A 19,854-nucleotide genomic window follows, 5' to 3' on the forward strand; every position below is an offset into this window, starting at 1 on the left:
ACACACACAAACGCACGCACGCACGCACGCACACACATATCGTACCTCTTTTGCAGTAGGGGGCGATGGGTGCCCCTGTCCATTCTCTCCACGGAGTGGAGGAGGTGGGTGCAAGGTGATGATGTCATCATCCTCTGGAGGCTTCCATATGTATTGCTCCCCGTTGCCCATGAATACTGCTTCCTGGCAAACAAAATTAAATTAGGGGCTCAGACAAGTATTACAATTATATCAAATTTTTTTTTAAAAAGTGTTTTTTTTTTCATGAATGGAAACATGTGTTGGGCCCAACTGCTTGTTTTTGACTTTTTCTTGTTTGTCTTGCTTAACAGGTAAACAGTGACCATGTTGTACAATGTGGGCGAATCGTGTGTGTGTGTGTGTGTGTGTGTGTGTGTGTGTGTGTGTGTGTGTGTGTGTGTGTGTGTGTGTGTGTCTGTGTGTGTGTGTGTGTGTGTGTGTGTGTGTGTGTGTGTGTGTGTGTGTGTGTGTGTGTTTGTGTGTTTGTGTGGGAGAGTGACACGGAGAGAAATACGGAGTGCTTTTATGAAGGTCAGTCATCACAATTTCATGCAGGGATGACACACCTGCACTGAGGGATGAATGTGAACAGTTTTTATTGAGCTTGGTTGGGACTGCTCTTTACACAATTATTAATAAAACATGGTTATGGACACTAAAGTGTCACTTCTCGGCTTTTTTAATGATAGATGTCTCCATTTCTACAATATCTATTTATGTTGTATGTTGTATAATGTAAAATGTGTATTTTTTTTCTTATTTGTTGCACTCTAAGGTAACTTACATGTGAAGTTAAAAACAAACCAGTCAGAAAATGGCACCACCATAGATAGACTGGATGTTGGAAATTGTCCTGTTGGCAGGAAGCTGCTCTGAGACCAATCCTTAAACTTGAATTAGATGCTGCTAGCATCTTATTGCATTATATGTTTCTGTTACAAGAGTTTTATTTCATTCATTAATTTAAAATGCACTGCATATCCCCAAAACCAGAAATTACTAGATGGCTCGTGCTATGCTGGTGCCAAGGAATGACTATTCAGCATTTGAACTGTCAGCAAGTAAGTTAATCAGTTCCTCCGTGCTCTGTGACCACAAGGTTTTATACAAATCTGTTCACTAAAAGATACCCTGCTGACAGACAGGCAGACCAACTGACATCCAGACGATGTTGCCAAAACATAACCTTCATTTAATTCTTCTGCTGGAGATTATTTAAGCAACATTTGAGGGAAGACAGACTATAGAAATCGGTGTTTAACAAAAAAGACATTTAAAAAAAATGCTCAATAACGAGTTACAGCTGACTCATATACACATATATTTTATTATGTGTATATAATATATGATTCTATTCTAAAAAACAAAAGGAGCATGGATAAATAGAAAAATTTAAACAATAGCTGAACAAGTAACTGCTCTTTATCTTCGCTGCTTGTCAAATTCTATTAGTAACCAATTAGAAAACATGTAGTGGTGTGCACACACAACCGAGCATGATTAAACTTTTATATGTTCCTCTTAGCAGTGCGAGTGAGTAATAGAAGCATCGGCAGACTAAATGGCTTCAATATGTGAACAATATTTATCTCCATTATCCCCACACTGACTGCTGGCTACCTGTTAGCCGTTTCTAGATAGACCTACTGGTAGATTCAACAGGAATAGACACACACACACACACACACACACACACACACACACACACACACACACACACAGACAAGCAGCAGCTGGGCAGCCTGCCAAGCTCTTACATAATCCATCCTTACACTCTTTACTCTAATACCGCGCTGCGCGGCACAGTGCAAAGGGGCAGGAGACAGACACGCACAAACACGCACGTACGTACACACACACACACACACACACACAGACACACAGACACACACACAATCAAGGATTTAGCATGGACAGATTAAAAGTACAGGTCAACAACAGCTGAGACAAAATTGTTTCAAAGAACCTTAAGAGTTTCCTTAAATTACAAACAGTCGCTGGTTTTATGCTCTGTCAAGCAATTGTGACCGCAAACCCACAGGAAAGGCTGATCACCAGCCGATCATTGTTCCTCTGTCTTCCTATCAGAGTTGCTTTTGTGAATATTAATACTTCCCAGCTGGGATATTGAACTGTATTATGTGATTAAAATGTTCAAACAAAAGACACAGCCATTAAACACGAGTTATCAAGGTTGGGTTGAGAATAATCTCAATAAAATGTTTGTTTCAAACATTTTTGCTGACTAAGAAGACATCAAGTAACAAAAATGATATGATCCTCAAATCTGAGCCGAGCATAGAGCTGTTTGTTTGTGGACAGTGCCCTCTGGTGGAAAACAGACAGGATTACAGTTTGAAGAGCTGGCTGGTTGGGTAATGTGATGGAAAAGGTTAATACAGGGACTATTTGACCCAGTGATTCCTCTACCTTTGGGAAGGGGTGCATTTGAAATGGCTCCAGTGGTTTGCGCGGAAACTCCTGACTGCGATGTAGTGGAGGAGGAGCAGCAGAGGGTGAATCACTCACGCTTGATTGGCTGTCTGACTGGCTGTCGGCTCCGTTATTTTCCTTCTTGTTTATCTTGTCAACCTTGGGGTTTTGAATCAACATTGAAAACATCACGTTAAAAGCTTTCAGTCAAATAACACAGCAAAACAATTAGTGTTTAGAACTTCTCATGCATGCGAGAAGAGTGTTAGCAGGATTAACGGGACATTCATGGTTGATATTAGTTGACCTCTCCAAATATTTCCCTTGAAGTCAAATATAGGGTGCTGTATGGTATAGTACAGTTTTGGTGGGACGGCCCAAAGGTAAAGCATCAACTCTTACAATGCAGGTTTTACAAGTTGGATCTACAAAATCCTTATAATTACATTAGCATTAAGGCTAATTCCACTAGCCTTTATTCATTTTTGTGTTCTTCCCCCTCTACCAGTAAAAATATTATGCTACAATAATTTTTAACCACCAGCAATGATATCAGTGAAAACCCACTGCTCCTTTTCAGATTACAATCCCTCAGAGACTGGCTTTCACAAAACATGAGAGATTAACATCACCCATCACCCCTGTACACACAGCAAATACATGCTATCAAATCAAATCAAAAAATCTCCAGATATGTCAAAACATTAGTAAATGTAATTAATGTTTTTTTTGACAGGTATACAGATGTATCTTTGCTTCTGTATTAGCTCTGGCTGGAGTTCTTGCTGGAAGTGATACATAATTTTTGCGACGTACAGCTGAGCAGCATCCTAAACTGAACATAAATGAATCGAAAAATACTTTATGAGGGAGCATCACCTCTTTCATTTCACGTTTCCACCTTAATTACTTTGATGAAGATGTATGATGATAATTACCTTCCTGAACTTCCGTATGGAAGCATACTCAGCTAAGGATGGTTCTTGAATGACCAGGGAATTGACAGAAGACATAGGGGACCTGTTGACCCCACTCGCCCCATTGCCTCTTCCTGTCAACGGCCCATTAATGGTGCCGTTCCCTCTGCCGTTCCCTCTTCCACCCTGCAACAAAAATAACATTGAAAATAAAATATATTTTTTTGTAATACTAAATATTTTAGAATGTCAAACAAATAACAGTCAGAAATCAAAGAACACAAAAAACGTTGGTGGAAAGTACCCTGAAACGGGATCAGTCAGTGTCACTCAACTGTAAAATTGCAGCTCTAGTACTTAAGACCTGTAAACAAGCCAACGATGCATTCCATCTATAGACAAACAAATGAATAGCTGTCACAGCTGTTACCCTTATTGCCTCCGCATACTTTTTCTTTTGTTTGGAGAACATTTCATTTTTTGTGTGACATCAACACCTTTGATAGGTGCTCTTACTGCTTTCCTTTCCTGTGGTCCCAAAAGGGTTAGCATGTGTAGAAGTTAATGTCGTAGTTCTTTACATTTAGAACAACACTGTGAGTTTATTACTTTAAATCTGTGTGCATATATACGTACGTTCCCGTTTCCATTACGAGCTCCGTTGCCGTGCGCTGGGGGGCTCTGAGCAGCTCTGATTGTAGACGGAGTGTTGGCTGATGTGGTTGGTGGAGCAGAGGTTGCTTTGGGGCCCGTGTCACCTTCCCGGACACTTACACTTTCATACAGGCCATCATCCAGGTAGTGGGTCGGGGTGGGGTTATTGCGCAGGCCCACTTCGGTGTAGGTGTGGTCTCTGGCTTCCACTGCTCCTCCTCCTCCTCCTCCCCCTCCCCCTCCGCCTCCGCCTCCTCCACCCCCATCTCCTCCTGTTTCCCCTCCTCCCCCCTGGACAGATCCCTGCGGACTGGTGGGGATCTGAGGGAGCTGGCGTCCATGGGAGGGCCTCAGGTCCGTCTGAGAGTGCCGACTGTGGAGGAGCAGGAGGTCCATACTGGCCGGACGGCTCTTGCTAACAGCTGCGCAGATAGAAGGAAGGAGGAGGGAGAGAAAGAAAGCGATGGAGGGGTCAGGATGGAAATAGTGGAGCGGCTCCGGGTGGTATATAATTTATTGTCACATACGAACTGTTAGTCATCACTTACAGTTTCCATTGCAGGGAAAGCGATTGATCTCATGCAGCCTGGTGTCAGATTTACTCATGGAGTTCAGTTTCGGATGACGAAGTGTGCCCTGCTGTCACACACATATGGACTTGTTAACACAGGCATAAAACATGCAAACACATGCATGTGCATCTGTATATACAATCAGCCATTGAGGAAGAAAGATTAGAAGAAAAAGAGCAGAAAATAGATGGAGACATGGGAGAGGGAGGAAAACAGAGAGTAAAATGAAAGCATGTCTTACCATGTTTACAGATGTCCCTTTCTCTCCGGCTGGGGGGTGCTTGCTCTTGCTTTTTCTGACACAACATCAAAGTGAGGAAGGTCATCAGAAGCCGGTGGACAGAAAGAGAACACACACTCAGAGTGGATAGATACTATCAGCATCCAAGTGGGGTTGGGGCATAAAAGTCCTTGGTTGGTGAACAACAGCCCAGTCAAACAATGAGTGGAGCGTGACTCAGGTTTTTGCCAAAGCAGATGATGACCTTCAGTGCAATTTCTTTTCAAGATAAGACTAAGAAAACACACACACACACACACACACACAAATGTTTTTTATCCTGCTTTATGCTAAATCTCAAAGCAACTTTACTTTACTATCTTCTGGTTTAAGTCTTGTGACACAAATGTATGTTAGAGATGTGCTACGCATCATTGTGGATCCCTGAAGGGGGCTGTATCTATAGGGAACAGTTGATATGGTGAGAGAGTGACGAGTTGAAGTACAAAGACAAAAGCTCCAAGGTGCAGGTGTGAATGTGAGATCTGTTCTACCCCTATCTCTTTTCTCTCACTCTTGGAGAAAGGTAAAAATGGCATGAAGGCTCAAAGTCATATGAAATTATTTTGTCATTTTTAGACTGATATTGTACAAGTAAACCTTGGAATTGAAAAAAACATAGTGCAGTGGTGTATTATTAAATCAATAGAGGTAAATCAATAGTGGTAAGAATTGTACAAGACAACATGGATTTGAAGTGGCGAACTACTCAGCTCCTTAACATTGGCAACATCCAGTGGGGAGAACATATATTATTCTTTACATTGTAACAATAATGTGGTTTTATTTTATTTTATGACATAAGCTGGCTTGACATTTCTCTACATCCTTATCTGTGTATCCCATGGCAACAAAGCCACAGCGCAGCCTCTGATTGGTCCCAGAAGGTTCTGGAAAAAAAAGAAAGACATGGGCTGTTCCATTGCTCTTGCCCAGCTCAGAGCCTGATCCTCTTTAAACCGTGGGGTGTCCCATTGCTTTCGCCTGCTGAGGAGTTTGCGTGAGAGGGGTGACGTGAGGCTGCTCTGACTCTGGCCTGTCTCCTCCGTGTGCTGTAAACATCATTTCATCTGATCTGACACTCGCAGCCATTAACATTCATTACTGCCACTCCGCTCAAAGCAGAGGATAAAAGAGACAGAGAGGATGGATGGAGGGAATAGAGAGAAGGGAGGAGAAGAGTTCAGAGGAAGTAGAGACACATAAAAGAAGGAGTGGATGATGAGAGTGATCTGGGAGGGCATGGAAAGTTGGCAGCAATGATGATAAAACTCTGACCGCGCTCTTTTTTTTTTTTTTTTTTCTTCAAATTTCATTCCGCACCCTACTTTTTCCCCATTTCAAGTCACGTGACCATCTTACCTCTGGCAGCCAACGCAGACGAGGACAATGAGGATGGTGACCACGAAGGCGGACGCTGCTGCGATGGCTCCCAGGAGCAGCAGGTTCTGGTAGGTAGGGTCCTCTGGGCTTGGTCCTTTCTCATCCATGACACCCACTCTGTGCAGCTCACTTCCTCACTTTCACTCAGGCTCAAACTCTGCCACTCACACCGTCTGCTCAGGAAAACCTGCAAAGATACAGGAGGAGAAGAACATATAAGTGACATGAGAGATAAGAAGAAGCTAAAGAAATGCTGCATTGAGCAAGGTGAGAAATAGTGTGTGTGTGTGTGTGTGTGGTGAGTTTGCCTCTGGCTTTTTGTCACTGTCTCTTTCTGACATATCAGTTTCTATTTTTGACTCATGAGAATAATGCACAGAAAATAGAACACCTTACAAGGCAACCAGTATGAGCATGCCAAAAACGGTTTCATCACACTCTTTTCTTTTTGTTGTTAAAAAAAGATCAAATGATACCGTAACATTCATTTGACTAGCCAGAGACACTCTTGTGTCAGTTTAGCAGGAAAAACCAACTGAGCTCCCAAGAGTGGCGCCTCGCTGACGGAAGGACCAGACTCGGTGCCGCTACAGCTTTGCTTTTTCTTCAATCAGAGGAGACTCAAACACTGACAGCAAGTTCTTTTAATTTTTCAAATAGTGGTGCAGATTGTGATAATTGTTATACGACATACGAGGTAGCACTTTCACATAAAGTTCTTTTACCTCTCTGACACAAGAGTAAACAACCTCTCTACAACCACCCACTCCACAAACATACTCAGTTCTCATTCATGTCAAATATAATTATCTCTACACAACGAAACTATTTCAAGTACAGTAGATCTGAATAGATAATGTAGAACTTTCCAAGATTCAACTGTGTTAAGATGTATTAATTCCAGGTGTGAGATAATGATGTATATTTACTTTTTAGGTACACTACTTAAATGGGACTGCACCTCAAATTTTTGCAAGTATTACAAGTTTGAATTAAATTAAACTGAAGATATCAAGCTATTCTAAACAAGCCAGCAGTGTAGTATAACGTAAATAATATATATAAAAGTTCAAATGTAAAAGCACATCTTCCAGGTTACGGCAATGTAACACTATGAAAAAAACAATGCTTTACCATTAGGTTTTTATATTTTAGTCAAATATTTTACTGCAAACATCTTTAAACTAAATGAAATATCTGATTGCTATACTTTTCCTTTTTGTGGAGTACATCGCGGTATTGGGACATTTTAAATGGAGGATTTAGATTATTTGTTGTTTGTTGTAAATTCAGAATTAGCTAGTTTTAAACAAGGGGTTTAAAAAAAAATGCCATATACCATTAAATCTTCATGTTTTAGATTGGATAAACCTTAGCAAATGTGTAAATTAGATGCAAGAAAACATCTGGAGGGCTGAGGTCCAAAAGAACTTGTAGGGAGAAATTGTAAAAAAAAAAAGAGTTTGAGGAGGGCAAACAATATCTTAAATTTAACGACATGGAGTTCATGGAGAAACATAAGTTTTAGAGTTAGTGTTCATGTACTTTAGAATTAGTAGTAAACGATTACTTATGCTAACATTAACTGAATTAATACTACTGTATCAGTTGTGTACTGTATTTGGTCAGTTATCGTAACACTACTGGCATTACTTTTTTTTTAATACTTTTTTTTTATGTTATTTAATTATGTATTTTTTTTATAGTCAGTGATGATTTTGTGAAATACTGTCTAACATTTTCTTAGCTTAAGTTATCATTAAAATCCTTTGACCCTATTACACATTGCCTCTTACGCGCTACAGTCTAACTGGGTCATAATTTTGCAAGCTAATGTTCGTTTTACAGTTACAGAGCTCAACCTACCAGAGTAACTGATGTAAATATTTAGCAAAAACTAATCTCTACATAATAACTTGCATGTTTATGCTGTAGTGAAAAAAATGTCCCCTTGTGGGATCAATAAAGATCTATCTATCTATCTATCTATCTATCTATCTATCTATCTATCTATCTATCTATCTATCTATCTATCTATCTATCTATCTATCTATCTATCTATCTATCTATCTATCTATTATAAGTTAAGTTAACATATATGTTGCCTGTGATGGTGGAACGAGCTACTTAAGTACAAAATACAAATTGTCACTTGAACAGAGAATATGTTCATTTTCAAGAACCATCTATCAGCACCAGATATTTGGTATTAGGACCAGTTGTCAATAGCTGCCCTGACTGAAACAGAGACAACGTCAGCAATGTGGTAAACGTATTAGATTAGAGGGGGAAAAAACGAACAACAGGGATCCAAATGACAAAGCAAGCATTGCGCAGAAAGAGGTCATGCCGAGCTGTACAACTGTATATGTTGTGTGTGTGTGTGTGTGTGTGTGTGTGTGTGTGTGTGTGTGTGTGTGTGTGTGTGAGAGAGAGAGATTCTGGAATACACCACCACAGGATCTGGCTCTAGCTTTCTGTTTCTTGGAGATAAAACCGCATCTTTTTTTTTCCCATGTCCTCTTTTCTTGGTCCCTCTCCCTCTCTCTTCCTCCAGATCTCCTTTCCTCCTCTCTCTCTGTCTGTCTGCCTGACCCTGCAGATATGTGAGGCTATGCACAGCGAATGAATTAGCAGAGCAGAGGCCTCAGACAGCCCTTTATGGAACAGAGAGACAGGCAGGCAGGCAGACAGAGTACATCACAGCGGAGGGAGGGAAAATGAGAGGGAGACAGTGAATGAAAGGGAAGGGTAAGAGAGAGAGAGAGAGAGAGAGGTGATCAGACACAGGAGCAGAAGAGTGGGATGAAAGGACAGAAAGGTGGGAGAAGATGCGGGGAAACAGGGGGAGACGTAGGTAGACATGAAGGGGGAACGAGGAGGCAACGGTGTGATAAACCGTGGGGGAGAGAAGAGAGAAAAGAGAGTGATGAGAGCGGGAAGATGAAGACAGTGAGAGAAATAGCGGGGAAGCCTGGGAGAATGTGCGATGAGCGCGGGGAGGAGGCGAACAGAGGGGAGGAAGAAAAAAAAAAAAAAGGAGGCAATGAGAAGGAGGTCATCAGCGGTCTGTTTCTGCCTGCATTTTGTCAGCCCCCTTCTGAAATATTCAGAGGAGAAACACATACAAGGGGGTGCGTTTCTGAACTACCAGCGAACGCAACACAAGACGGGAGCACATGTCTCGCAGCATACTTAACAGTATGTGAAGCTCACAAGTGGTGAACAAGACTCAGGAGGAGGAGAGGCAGTTTCTGCACGACGCACAACGCCCCTGCAGCATGCTCAACAGTGACACAGTCAGGGAGCAAGAATGTTTATTCCGGCATCTGTCTCCATTTCAGAGCATTATGAGTAAAATGATGACAGTGAGAACAACAGCATATTGAGAGTGATGACAATGGTGGTGATAGCCCTAGTGATGCCCGCTGCTGGTGATTATAATAAACATGTCAGTGACAATGGTGATGAAGGGTGCAGTTACTAATACTGATGGTAATGATGGTGATAATGAGGTCAAAGTGAGAGTTGCAAAGGCACACTGAGGGGCGGATGCAGGCAGCAGAACTGGCAGAGCAGCGAGCAGGATGCAGCGGTGCAGCACAACCACAGGGTGGAAGGTTTCCTCTGCCTGTCTCAGAGATCACACACACACACACACACACACACACACACACACACACACACACACACACACACACACACACACACACACAGAGCCTTAAATTCTCAATTTTTCGGAAGCAAATCCAACAGCAATCTTTGGATTACACAATCACTTTGCAATGAAACGTCAAACCAACGTGCTGTTTAACCCTCAAATGTACAACTGGGGTCTAACAGTCTCTGGAGCCTTGTTATTTTGCATTATCTACTCAACTAAAGCTAATTATAGATTCTACTTCCAGGTGCTTAAAATAAATTGTTGAACAGGAAAATCAGCTGAGTTTTCATGTGCACAAATTATTTTTTTTTAAACAAGCTGGGGCTTACAGGACATCTTTAGTTTGCAGCTCTTGTCTTTAACAGAACACAATTACATTTTTTAAAGAAGTGTATTTATCATACCGGTTTCTGACAGGCAACCTTGTCACATTCAGATTGATTTAAAAAAAATATGGCAACATTTCTCTAGTGACATAATTCAACAGCTCCTGAAAATATAATGCTTTTTTTCATGTGCAAATAAATAGATGTAATAGTACTTGTATGTGTTGTCTGTTTAATTCAATATTTAAAGGTACAATTAATAAACAAGAAGCTATTTCACAAACAGTGCTTTTGATGAAAAAAATACCTCACTGAGATCTCTTGGACTGCAGCTCTACTTCCAAAGTGGGACACTTTTTTAAGGTTTAAAAATAAGCATAACCTGATTTAGTTACAGTTCTGGGATGACATTTACATTTCTATTTACATTGTGGATTACATCATGAGTTGTTATAAATTGTTAATGCTTTCAGTAGTCAAGAGATGTTGGTTCAGCTTTCTGTGCAGGGAAGATTTTACTGAAATAGCAGAGCAGCTGAACAGGCCTGACTTCAATTCCAGCAGAGCTACAAGCTGTACGAAGCAGAAACTGGGCAGCTTTGGGGAGGCTGAGTATAAAGAATATTAAGGTTAACCTCAGCATTTCACAGGTGATTCCCTGCAGTCATCTTCGATTAAAAAAAAAAAATCTGTGCAGCTGCTCCTCTTATTCTTGTATACACAAAGGTCCTCTTTATGAAAAAATGTACTGTCAAAATATACTTAATTGACGGAAAAACTTCATAAAACAGAAGTTACCACCCGGAAGCATATGGAAGTATTGTACATTATTTATTCTACATCATGTAACCTACTTAATCTATTAATCACAGAAAACACACCCGCACACACACACTTTCTGTCCACTTTTGGAGCATTGGGAAAGAAATATTCAGACTCAGAGGTCCACATTATACAGTATGTATATACACAGTATATCACTGGTACAATTTAATTCATCCTCAGAAGATGTTTGCTTACTCTCAACTTTAAAATAATTATTTTTGTATCTGTTTCTATAAACTGTCAGTTTGAGAAATTGAACAGTCTTTGCTCCACAAACAAAGCATTTCCTCCAGGAGTGAAATTAACCTTTTCATTAATGCGCAGAACTACAAAGGCAGAGGCTGCATGATACACCAATTTTAGATTCAGTATGACTTACAGTTTCATCTTTATTTTCGATGCACATCACAAACAAACATCCATAAATCTTCTAAAAACATAGACACTCCAGAACTTGCCTGAAAATCATCATGTTGTCGTTAGTATCAAAGTTGTCTGCTGTCTATACACCTGTGGGTACAATGCAATCAGGAATTGCTAATAGCTAACTTGGTTAGCATTTAATGATTCCAATTTACCAAAATGTAAACAAATATAGACTTAAAATGTTGGTTGTTGTCATCCAGAGCAAACCAACTTACTGGTTGACAATAACATACTTCACTTTATTGCCCACTATGGAAACTGTTGTTCCAGAAACCTAGAGCATGATTGTATACTAAAGCTACCAAAGTGACTCTCTTATATAACCCAAAGGCATAGTTTTACATAGCTTTATCTAAAACTATTTACAACCTGAGACATATTGACAACGAAAAGTGTTGACAGTGAAGCTGTAGTTTCTAAAATGACATGCTGTAGTTTTAACTTCCATTGTGTTGTTTGCATTACGGCGGTGGGAGACTTTTCAGATGGATATCTCAAAACCTCAGCACATTATACTGAGACTATCTGCATGGCAAAATAGCATTATGGATAAGAGATAAAATCCTCTTTTTTTAATGGGTGACATTGGCACCTTCTACTATGTATTTACAGAGAGGGTCGATGCATTAGAGATCCACCAAAATGAAAACCTGTTTCTCAGAACTCTAATTTGCAGCGACCACTACATTTATAGTGTTTTAAAAAATTGACAAAGGAGTTTATTTTTCTCTCTGCTGCAGTGTGGTCACATCACATGGTGTATATGCCACAAGTGTGTATATATTTTTCGGGTGTTGTCACTACATTGTCTCTACAGCCCACTTCTTCCAATTCATCCTCACACTTATCTGGTCAGTGTCTCTTGTGTCTCTGAGATGAAGATGCCTGCACTTATCACATAAAGACTCCCTAAAAAAACGACTTTTCCCCTTCCACGTTGGATTAACAAAGCGAGCATCCATGCAATTTTCCTAATTGCAACCAGACATTCACCGGGCCGATATGTCCCTGTCATGATCCTGAGCGCCGCTTTCAGTCTCTGTCATCACATAGGACAAATCCAACTAAGTGATTGTTATCAGCGACGACAATGGAGTGAGCCTCTGAAATATGTGGGTTGCAGAGTGTGCGTATGTTTGTGTGTGAGGGAGTGCAAAGCACTGCTCTTACTCAATAAACCAAGACATCTGTTACAGACCAACAATCCTCACCGGGCGATATGAAATATATTTTCAGTCACTTCAGCGCCAAGTTGTAAAACAGTCGTCCCTCTTTACACCCCACGTCCAAATCAACCAATCACGCTATCTGAAGAAAGGTCATCCATGCACACATAATCTGTGATGGACGGAAATAAATGGTGGTGATGGAAAGAAAGAGCAGAGTGTAGAGGACAACATGTCTTCCAAACATTGCGAGTCAAGTTCATCAGAGGCCTGTAGTACAGCACATTACAGCTGAGAGGAGATGAGAAATCACATCATGTCCATGGCAATCTCCAGCCCCGCGGGACTCCGCCGCACTGTGCATAACAACATGAACTGATGGGGAGGCAGAGAAGTAAAAAAAGAGAGAGAGAGTGGGAGGCAGAGCCAGCGTGTGTGCGTGTGTGCGTGTGTGTGTGTGTGCATGTGTGTGTGTGTGTGTGTTGGGGCGGTGTACAGCTTAACCCTCTGACATTTTTGCCATCAGCAATGCCTATCGCTAAGCCACACACACCGAGGACTTAGACCTTGTACAGGCACTTGGAAACTCCGTTTGCAATTTAATGCCTATCCCAGAGTGACCTGATGCAAGTGGTCACATAACAGATCAAGTGAATATAACCTGCTGAGCTATTTGTCCTGGACCAACGTTCAAATCTCATGCGCAAGAGTAAATGTGATTTGGAGTCTGCTAAAAGCTTTTGGCAGCATCCTTTTCTTAATGCATTAAGTTTAAGATTATTAATGTAAATATGATCATTTCGCAATACTTCTGTGATCAAGTGATTTAGTAGATTCATTGTCATGCACATAATTGTAATTATTATGATTTAATTTTTTGTTTCTGTTCCTTTTATGCCACTATTATAAGAGAAGCCAAATCATATTTTTAATCAAACACGTTCCACAGAAGAAGAGCCATTTTTTGTTACTGTGCTGTTTGGCTTTGCAGCACCATTATGTTAATGTCAATAGATGCTCATCGAAATGGATTCAGTCAAACATTAGAAGTTAAGTGCCTCGAGATAAACAGTTGGTGGCGCTAATTGTCCACTCACGTGCCATTAAACCATAGCGGAAAAAACGGGGCACAATAAAATGACGTCGTTGAAGGAGCGACAGTCAAACCTCAGATGGTGGAAATTGTGACAAAAATATGACATGTCTTTTAGTTTCATCCAGCTGTTTTTATACACATGAACGAAAATGATTCAAACAATTATGCCTATAAATACAGTCAGCTCAAATATTTGCAATCAGGCTAATATGCTATAATTGGGACAGGCCTATGCCCAGTGATATTCTATATATTTTGTATTGTCAACCAATCTTATGAACTAAAAGTTAGTCAGGTATTTTCTGTGTAACAAAGCCTGAACCAGTTTCTTTCTCTGTGCCGTAAACCTCCATTGTCCAAAATCTATCTAAAACACACCAGTAATTCTTAGTGTTGCACGTATACAGCCACTGTATTTGAGTCATGTCGACATTCATCCACTTATTGCGGTAAACACTCACAAGAGCACCAAATGTGCATTAATCTGTGGTTGAAAAATAGTCCCCAACAAAGCGCTGTTTGAACAACACAGGGTCCTCGACTGTCTTGGGAAACTACCGAAAAGCAAGAAACTAAACCCCCCTTCTAAAAGAATTCTCAGAATAGGGACGGACTACGTATGGATGGTCTTAGACTTTTCCTGGAATTTGCTGACAGTTACAAAAATATAGAATAATGTAAGCCTTAATCTTTATCCTTAATGCTGGGATGGCATTAAATATCAATTTAATGCATCACAGAACAAAATTTTAAGTTAGGAATGCATAAAAGAGTAATATTTTTAAATCTGTCTTTTGTACTACCTCATCATACAGTATTATGTAATCTGTATCTAAATAAATTATAGGCTGTAGCCTATATTATGACTGCAGTTGAATATGTAATGTGATTGTGAGGCTATTTTTGGCCCATTCAAAGACCCTCTTTGCTTGTCTGCCATGTTTATTTCTGTCATGACTATGTGTAGTGGAAAAAAGATTCATAATCTTAGGGGCACTTAGTAAGAACTGTTAAATAGACAGACATTTATAAAATCCACTCTTTTCTATTCTCAGCAGAGGACAGTTGGCAGCTCCACTCTGGTTGCTGTTGGGTATAAAGAACTGTTTGTTTTATCTGTTCCACACCCGATCGAGCGCCTGTGATGTTCTGAAATGGCAACCCTTGCGTTGTTTTATTTTTAGAGTTACACACGGTTTTGGCATTTCAGCTGTTTGCCTCATACTCTGTCGCATGGCGAAATCTTTTCACCACAATACAACAAAGAAAATCCCAAAGGTTGCTCAACAGATTTCTTTGAGTTTCGGGGCGGATGTGTGTGTATTTTAACTGCTGAGTGCAGGATGTGCAGAGCAAATAGCATCCTCCATAAATGGGGGCTGAATGATAAAGTGTGATAAATGAATATGTTAGCATACGGAGCCTGAAAGCCAATGCTGAATGGGAGCATTAACTCGTGATGTCTACGACACAGACCTGATGGGAAGTGTGTGTGAGAGATTTTCCCTGTATAAAAAGGCTGAGTGGGTCAAGCTAATAAAAATAGGAGGAATAGACCGAATACAATTTGTTCTATCGCTGCTTTCTGATTGCACAGAGGACAGTTCCAGTGAGAGACTTCATAAGCCGCAAATACAGTATAGTGCTGATCCTACAGACTCAGGGAAGGCAAGACCCCATTTTCCTCTCACTTGACTCGACTTAATTAACCAGAATGAGTCAGAAGCAACATTCAGGATTTAAGATTTATCCTTATGGGATTGGGGATCTCTCGCCCTCCCTCTTTCCCACTCTCCATCTCTAACTCTCAGTTTATGGTGGACTTCGGTGCTAACTTCCTGCTCATTACTTTAATGATGGTTCTCCTGTGAGCGCAGCTTGCTTTTTAACGCTGCAGTTTGGGAAAAGCAAGAAATACACACAGACACGCACGCACGCACAAACACATGCATGCAGCGACAGAGAATCAAATGAAATCAAAATACCACACATGCATTATGTATGTGTGTCGTAGGAAAAAAAAAAAAATCCAGGAATCTTTCACCACATGCATCAGTGTGCAAGTAGCATGATAGCCACAGTGCTCTGTGACCATACATGCTCACCTTTACTGACAATAAAAGAGTTAATGAAAGAAGGAAAAGTAAATGTGAAGCAGGCTAAAGAGCGGCAAACATCTTGCAAACATGTTTCTCCTCTGAAGTATCAGCTGAACTCCCTACATAACGGTAATACAGAGAAAGAGTCTGACAGACAGACATATCCAACCCCAGCTCTCTGCTTTTGCTTTAGATGCATTATTCATCTGTGTGCCAATTTGGAGGAACCCTCCCAATCCCCCAGCTGGCACCAAAAAGACAAGAAGGGCGCGAGCGAGAGAGAGAAAGACAGGCAGACTATAGAGAAAAAGAAGTCACAGCGAGAGTGTCAGAAAAAAAAAAGACAGAAAAAGAGAGAGGAGAGGGAGAGGAAAACACTAGAACAAAAGAATGGGTGAGACAGATGCAGAAAAGCGGGAGCAGGAATGGCTCAATCTCTCAGCTGCAATGTAGTGAAACATCCAAACAGGATTTCAAATGATCCAGGGAGACTTCTCCCTACGTGTTTTGATATTCCCAGTTCTGTCTGACTTGTCTGCACAGAGCAGATTAATGACGATTTCCACACTAAAGACTCTTAACACTGCAGAAAACACGAAGGGGAGCAAAGACCAGGGGCTCACTTCTTACAGCCTGAAACCAAAACTGCACACTGTTGCTAAATCTCTGTCTCACACGCTGCAGTAGAAATGTCAGTGCAAGCATGCTGTGAGACATATGCAAACACTTTTGGAACTGCACGATGACGCCAGGAGCTAACATTTCTGTTCATAGCAGCGCGCTATGCCATCATCTCCCACCATCTCAAGTGTCTTGGTAACATCAGGATCAGTCCAGCATCTCTCCCAGTCTACTCCATCTGAGCTAGCAGCTGTCGAATCTGTCCATCCGGGGACAACCTGCCCCAGATTTAACCCCACACATTCAGCCTCGGTCTCCATCTCGCCCACCTCTCCAGGTTGGTTACCTATTAAGGCAGCGGGCTGTCACCCGCACGGACCGGATCTCTTTAACATTACAGCCTAGCAGAAGATAAAGTGGTCACTCAAATCACCTTCTCACTGTGATGAATGAGGGTGTGCGTGAGGGGGGAGGGGGAGTGCGGATGGTAAGTGTGTGGGCTGGATCAGTGGGATTGCTGTTTAATCTGCCGCTGTCTCCCCATAACGGAGCTCTGAGCTTTTAGACCTAACAGCTGGTTGTGTCTAGCCCCGAGCCCGTGTTTCTGCATCACGTCGACAACTAACAGGCTATTTTTTGTAACCTCACTATTTAACCTCATTTTACACTAATACTGTACAGTAACACCATCTGTATCATATCAGATATGTGATGTAAGATTCATTACTTCATGCCTCTTCCAACTGTGAGATCATTCCTACTGTAGCGTTATGAAATAGCATTAATGAATTGTGCTGCTGCGAAGGGCGTTGGCTCGCGCTCCTCTGCTGAAGGATCTGTCAAACTGCGGAGCTGCTCTGAGGATTCGCCTGTCAGATTTGGCCTTATTTGTCAGTTTGCTGTGATTCTGCTCCCTCAGCTTTGCCATGTCACCGTTCGGATTGCTTCGGCGGGCTCCCGAGAGTCGCTCACATGGAGGGCGTACTGTATGTCAGGCCTTGTAGCTGATTTACATCAGGTCAGTCGTCATCAAGGCAGACGGAATAATAGTTAAGCTCTATAACACTTGTTATGAGGATTTAAACAACTCCCGTAATCTCCAGAGATGCTGTCACCATAATCAATCTGTAAAAAATAGGACTCGCCCCTGTCGACAATTTATGTCAAAATATTTCATATTAAAGATGCACGACAACTTTGCAGGAAAACTGTTAAGAATGAATAGATCGTATGCTTTAATACACTGTACCATTACACAGAGTGACTGCACTGACTTCTTGTAAAATCTAATTTTACATAAATGGATATAAATTAAATAATAGAAACAGCTTTCAGTAGTGCAAACTCATCTGCCTAAAACATTACAGTTGAATCAACAAAGGCATGAATTGTTGCAGACCAGTTGTGATGGATTGGATTAGATTGTACAACTCATTAAATATAAGACACATTTATAAGCTTCAGACTATGTGCGCTGCTGCGTTGTGCTCAATAGGCTTTTTCTGTCACATGCTCCCTAAAATCATTCATGGCAGCCCCACGGGGATCAAAAATCATTCAGCTCAATGAAAAACAAAAAGATTCAATAGGTGACAGGGGGACTCAGTTTGTGTTCTCCAGATTTTAATTCACAAGTACTGGGATTTGTTAAATTGCCACTCAGTAACTTAGATCCCCAAACATCACAAACTCAATGCAACATCTAATGACTTCAGGATTAAGCCCCCTTCTAAAATGTCCATTAAAAAAAACACACACGTTTGTGTGTGTGTGTGTGTGTGTGTTTTTTTTTTTTTATGAACATTTTGAAAGAATGCAAAAAGGAGCACACACGCATACATGTGTAGACCCACATGGCAGCACCAGTTCCCAGGTCTCGGGTGGCAAGTGATGTTTTCACACTTATGTGGGGAGATTGCTATTCCTGCGCGGAGCCAGATAACTCAATTATTCATCGCAGATGCTGGTGCACTCACTTTACCTCGGCAAGGATGGAGGCGGGCGCGTCTTGCTATGAGTGCGTGTTCCACTTGTGCGTGTCTATGTGCGAGTTGGAGTGTGTGTGCATGTGTGAGGAGACCTCCAACAGAAGATGAACTGCTGACATGCCACACCACACAGTGGGAGAGGGAAGAGGGAAGAGGCAAGAGGAGAAAAGGAAAAGGAGCTGTCATAAACATGGCAATCAAAGAGATATGAAGCGGGGAGGTGAGGATCAAAGAGCACAAGGAGAAGAGGCAAGGAATTAGTTCCCCTTATCTTCTCTCTAAGCCAACTGTGCACTCTTCCAATCCTTTCTAGTTCAATCAACGGTTGCAAAGAAAAATACTTTTGGAATTACCACCAACACCGAAATTCAGCCACCGCGGCGTTAAACCTCTCTGCACATGAGCGCTTTTAAAGCACCTTGTGCAGTCTTGCTCCTGTGGTTGTGAAATAAAGAAAGACACTTTCAGTCCGTTATCGATACCAGACCTGATAGTTTTCAATCTGAACTTAATGGGATTGTTGCTTTGTCACCTAGTTTCTGACTTGCTTGGCTGTGGTTGAGAACAGGTCCCGCTAAACTGAAACTAGCAGGGGTTGAAGTGCAGCTGTGTGCTAAACTAAACCTAATTGCTCTGTCAAAACAAGCAGAGATTCAGCTGATCCACAGCTCAACTGTGTCTGTGGCCACCAATCACAATGTCTCAGAACCTCATCATCATGTAACAAACAGGAGGTAGGCTGCTGTGGTGGCTAACCAGCATGCATTGGGGCAATGAAATTATCTTTGTTGCCACTGTGTTGTTGCTCAGTTAATAGTGTTATTGTGATCTGCAATGTGTTCTGAAACTTCTCCACTGTCATTCACATTGCCATATCCTTGTACAATTATTCAATACAGGTGTAACATTACATCTATTCATTTTGAACTGTTCAGTACAGGCCGTCCAGTTTTGCATGAGACTCTTTTTTGTATACCCTGTAATTTAAACAATTAATGTCAGAATAGTATTTATGTTTATATGCTTACACCCCCAGAACTGAAATGATTGTATATGAATGTTATCAAAACCTTTTAGCAGTAAATCAGTTGTCAGCTACAGCATGCTAATATTGTTTGCCTTGAAAGCTATGCAAATCTTGTGTGAATATTTATCTGACACGGCGTGATAACTACATGTTTTATTTGGCCTTGTTACACAGTTAAAACCTGCGACTTCACTGCACACACTGTAGGTCAACTGACTTACCCTTAAATATGAGTGAATGATTACACAACAATTGCTATTGTCCACAGGATTATTGAGATTATGATCTGATGACTGGATGCATTAATAAACCACAATGACAACCAAGTTTTTCCTACCTGACAACCTTCTCTTTAC

General features: G+C 41.1%; 1 protein-coding gene across 4 annotated transcripts in view; it reads right to left on the reverse strand.

The window, feature by feature from the left end:
* Positions 1-19,854, reverse strand: part of LOC138193178 (uncharacterized) — a 41,170-nt gene that overhangs the window by 7,553 nt on the left and 13,763 nt on the right. The window contains exons 1-8 of one of the 4 annotated variants that reach the window (XM_069141047.1): positions 8,716-8,950; positions 6,240-6,447; positions 4,839-4,893; positions 4,574-4,664; positions 4,008-4,447; positions 3,393-3,557; positions 2,452-2,613; positions 46-183 (exon numbers count right to left, since the gene is read on the reverse strand). In XM_069141047.1, coding sequence (XP_068997148.1) covers positions 46-183; positions 2,452-2,613; positions 3,393-3,557; positions 4,008-4,447; positions 4,574-4,664; positions 4,839-4,893; positions 6,240-6,367 — 1,179 coding nt within the window. In that variant the 5' untranslated portion in view covers positions 6,368-6,447; positions 8,716-8,950. Of the gene's footprint in view, positions 1-45; positions 184-2,451; positions 2,614-3,392; positions 3,558-4,007; positions 4,448-4,573; positions 4,665-4,838; positions 4,894-6,239; positions 6,448-8,715; positions 8,951-19,854 lie in introns of those variants that run through there. The other 3 variants (XM_069141048.1, XM_069141049.1, XM_069141046.1) reach the window with 3 other exon arrangements.

Source organism: Embiotoca jacksoni, unplaced genomic scaffold (assembly GCF_022577435.1).
Source record: "Embiotoca jacksoni isolate LCO1_2020_lvr unplaced genomic scaffold, fEmbJac1.0.p SCAF_9, whole genome shotgun sequence".
Lineage (NCBI taxonomy): Eukaryota > Metazoa > Chordata > Actinopteri > Embiotocidae > Embiotoca > Embiotoca jacksoni.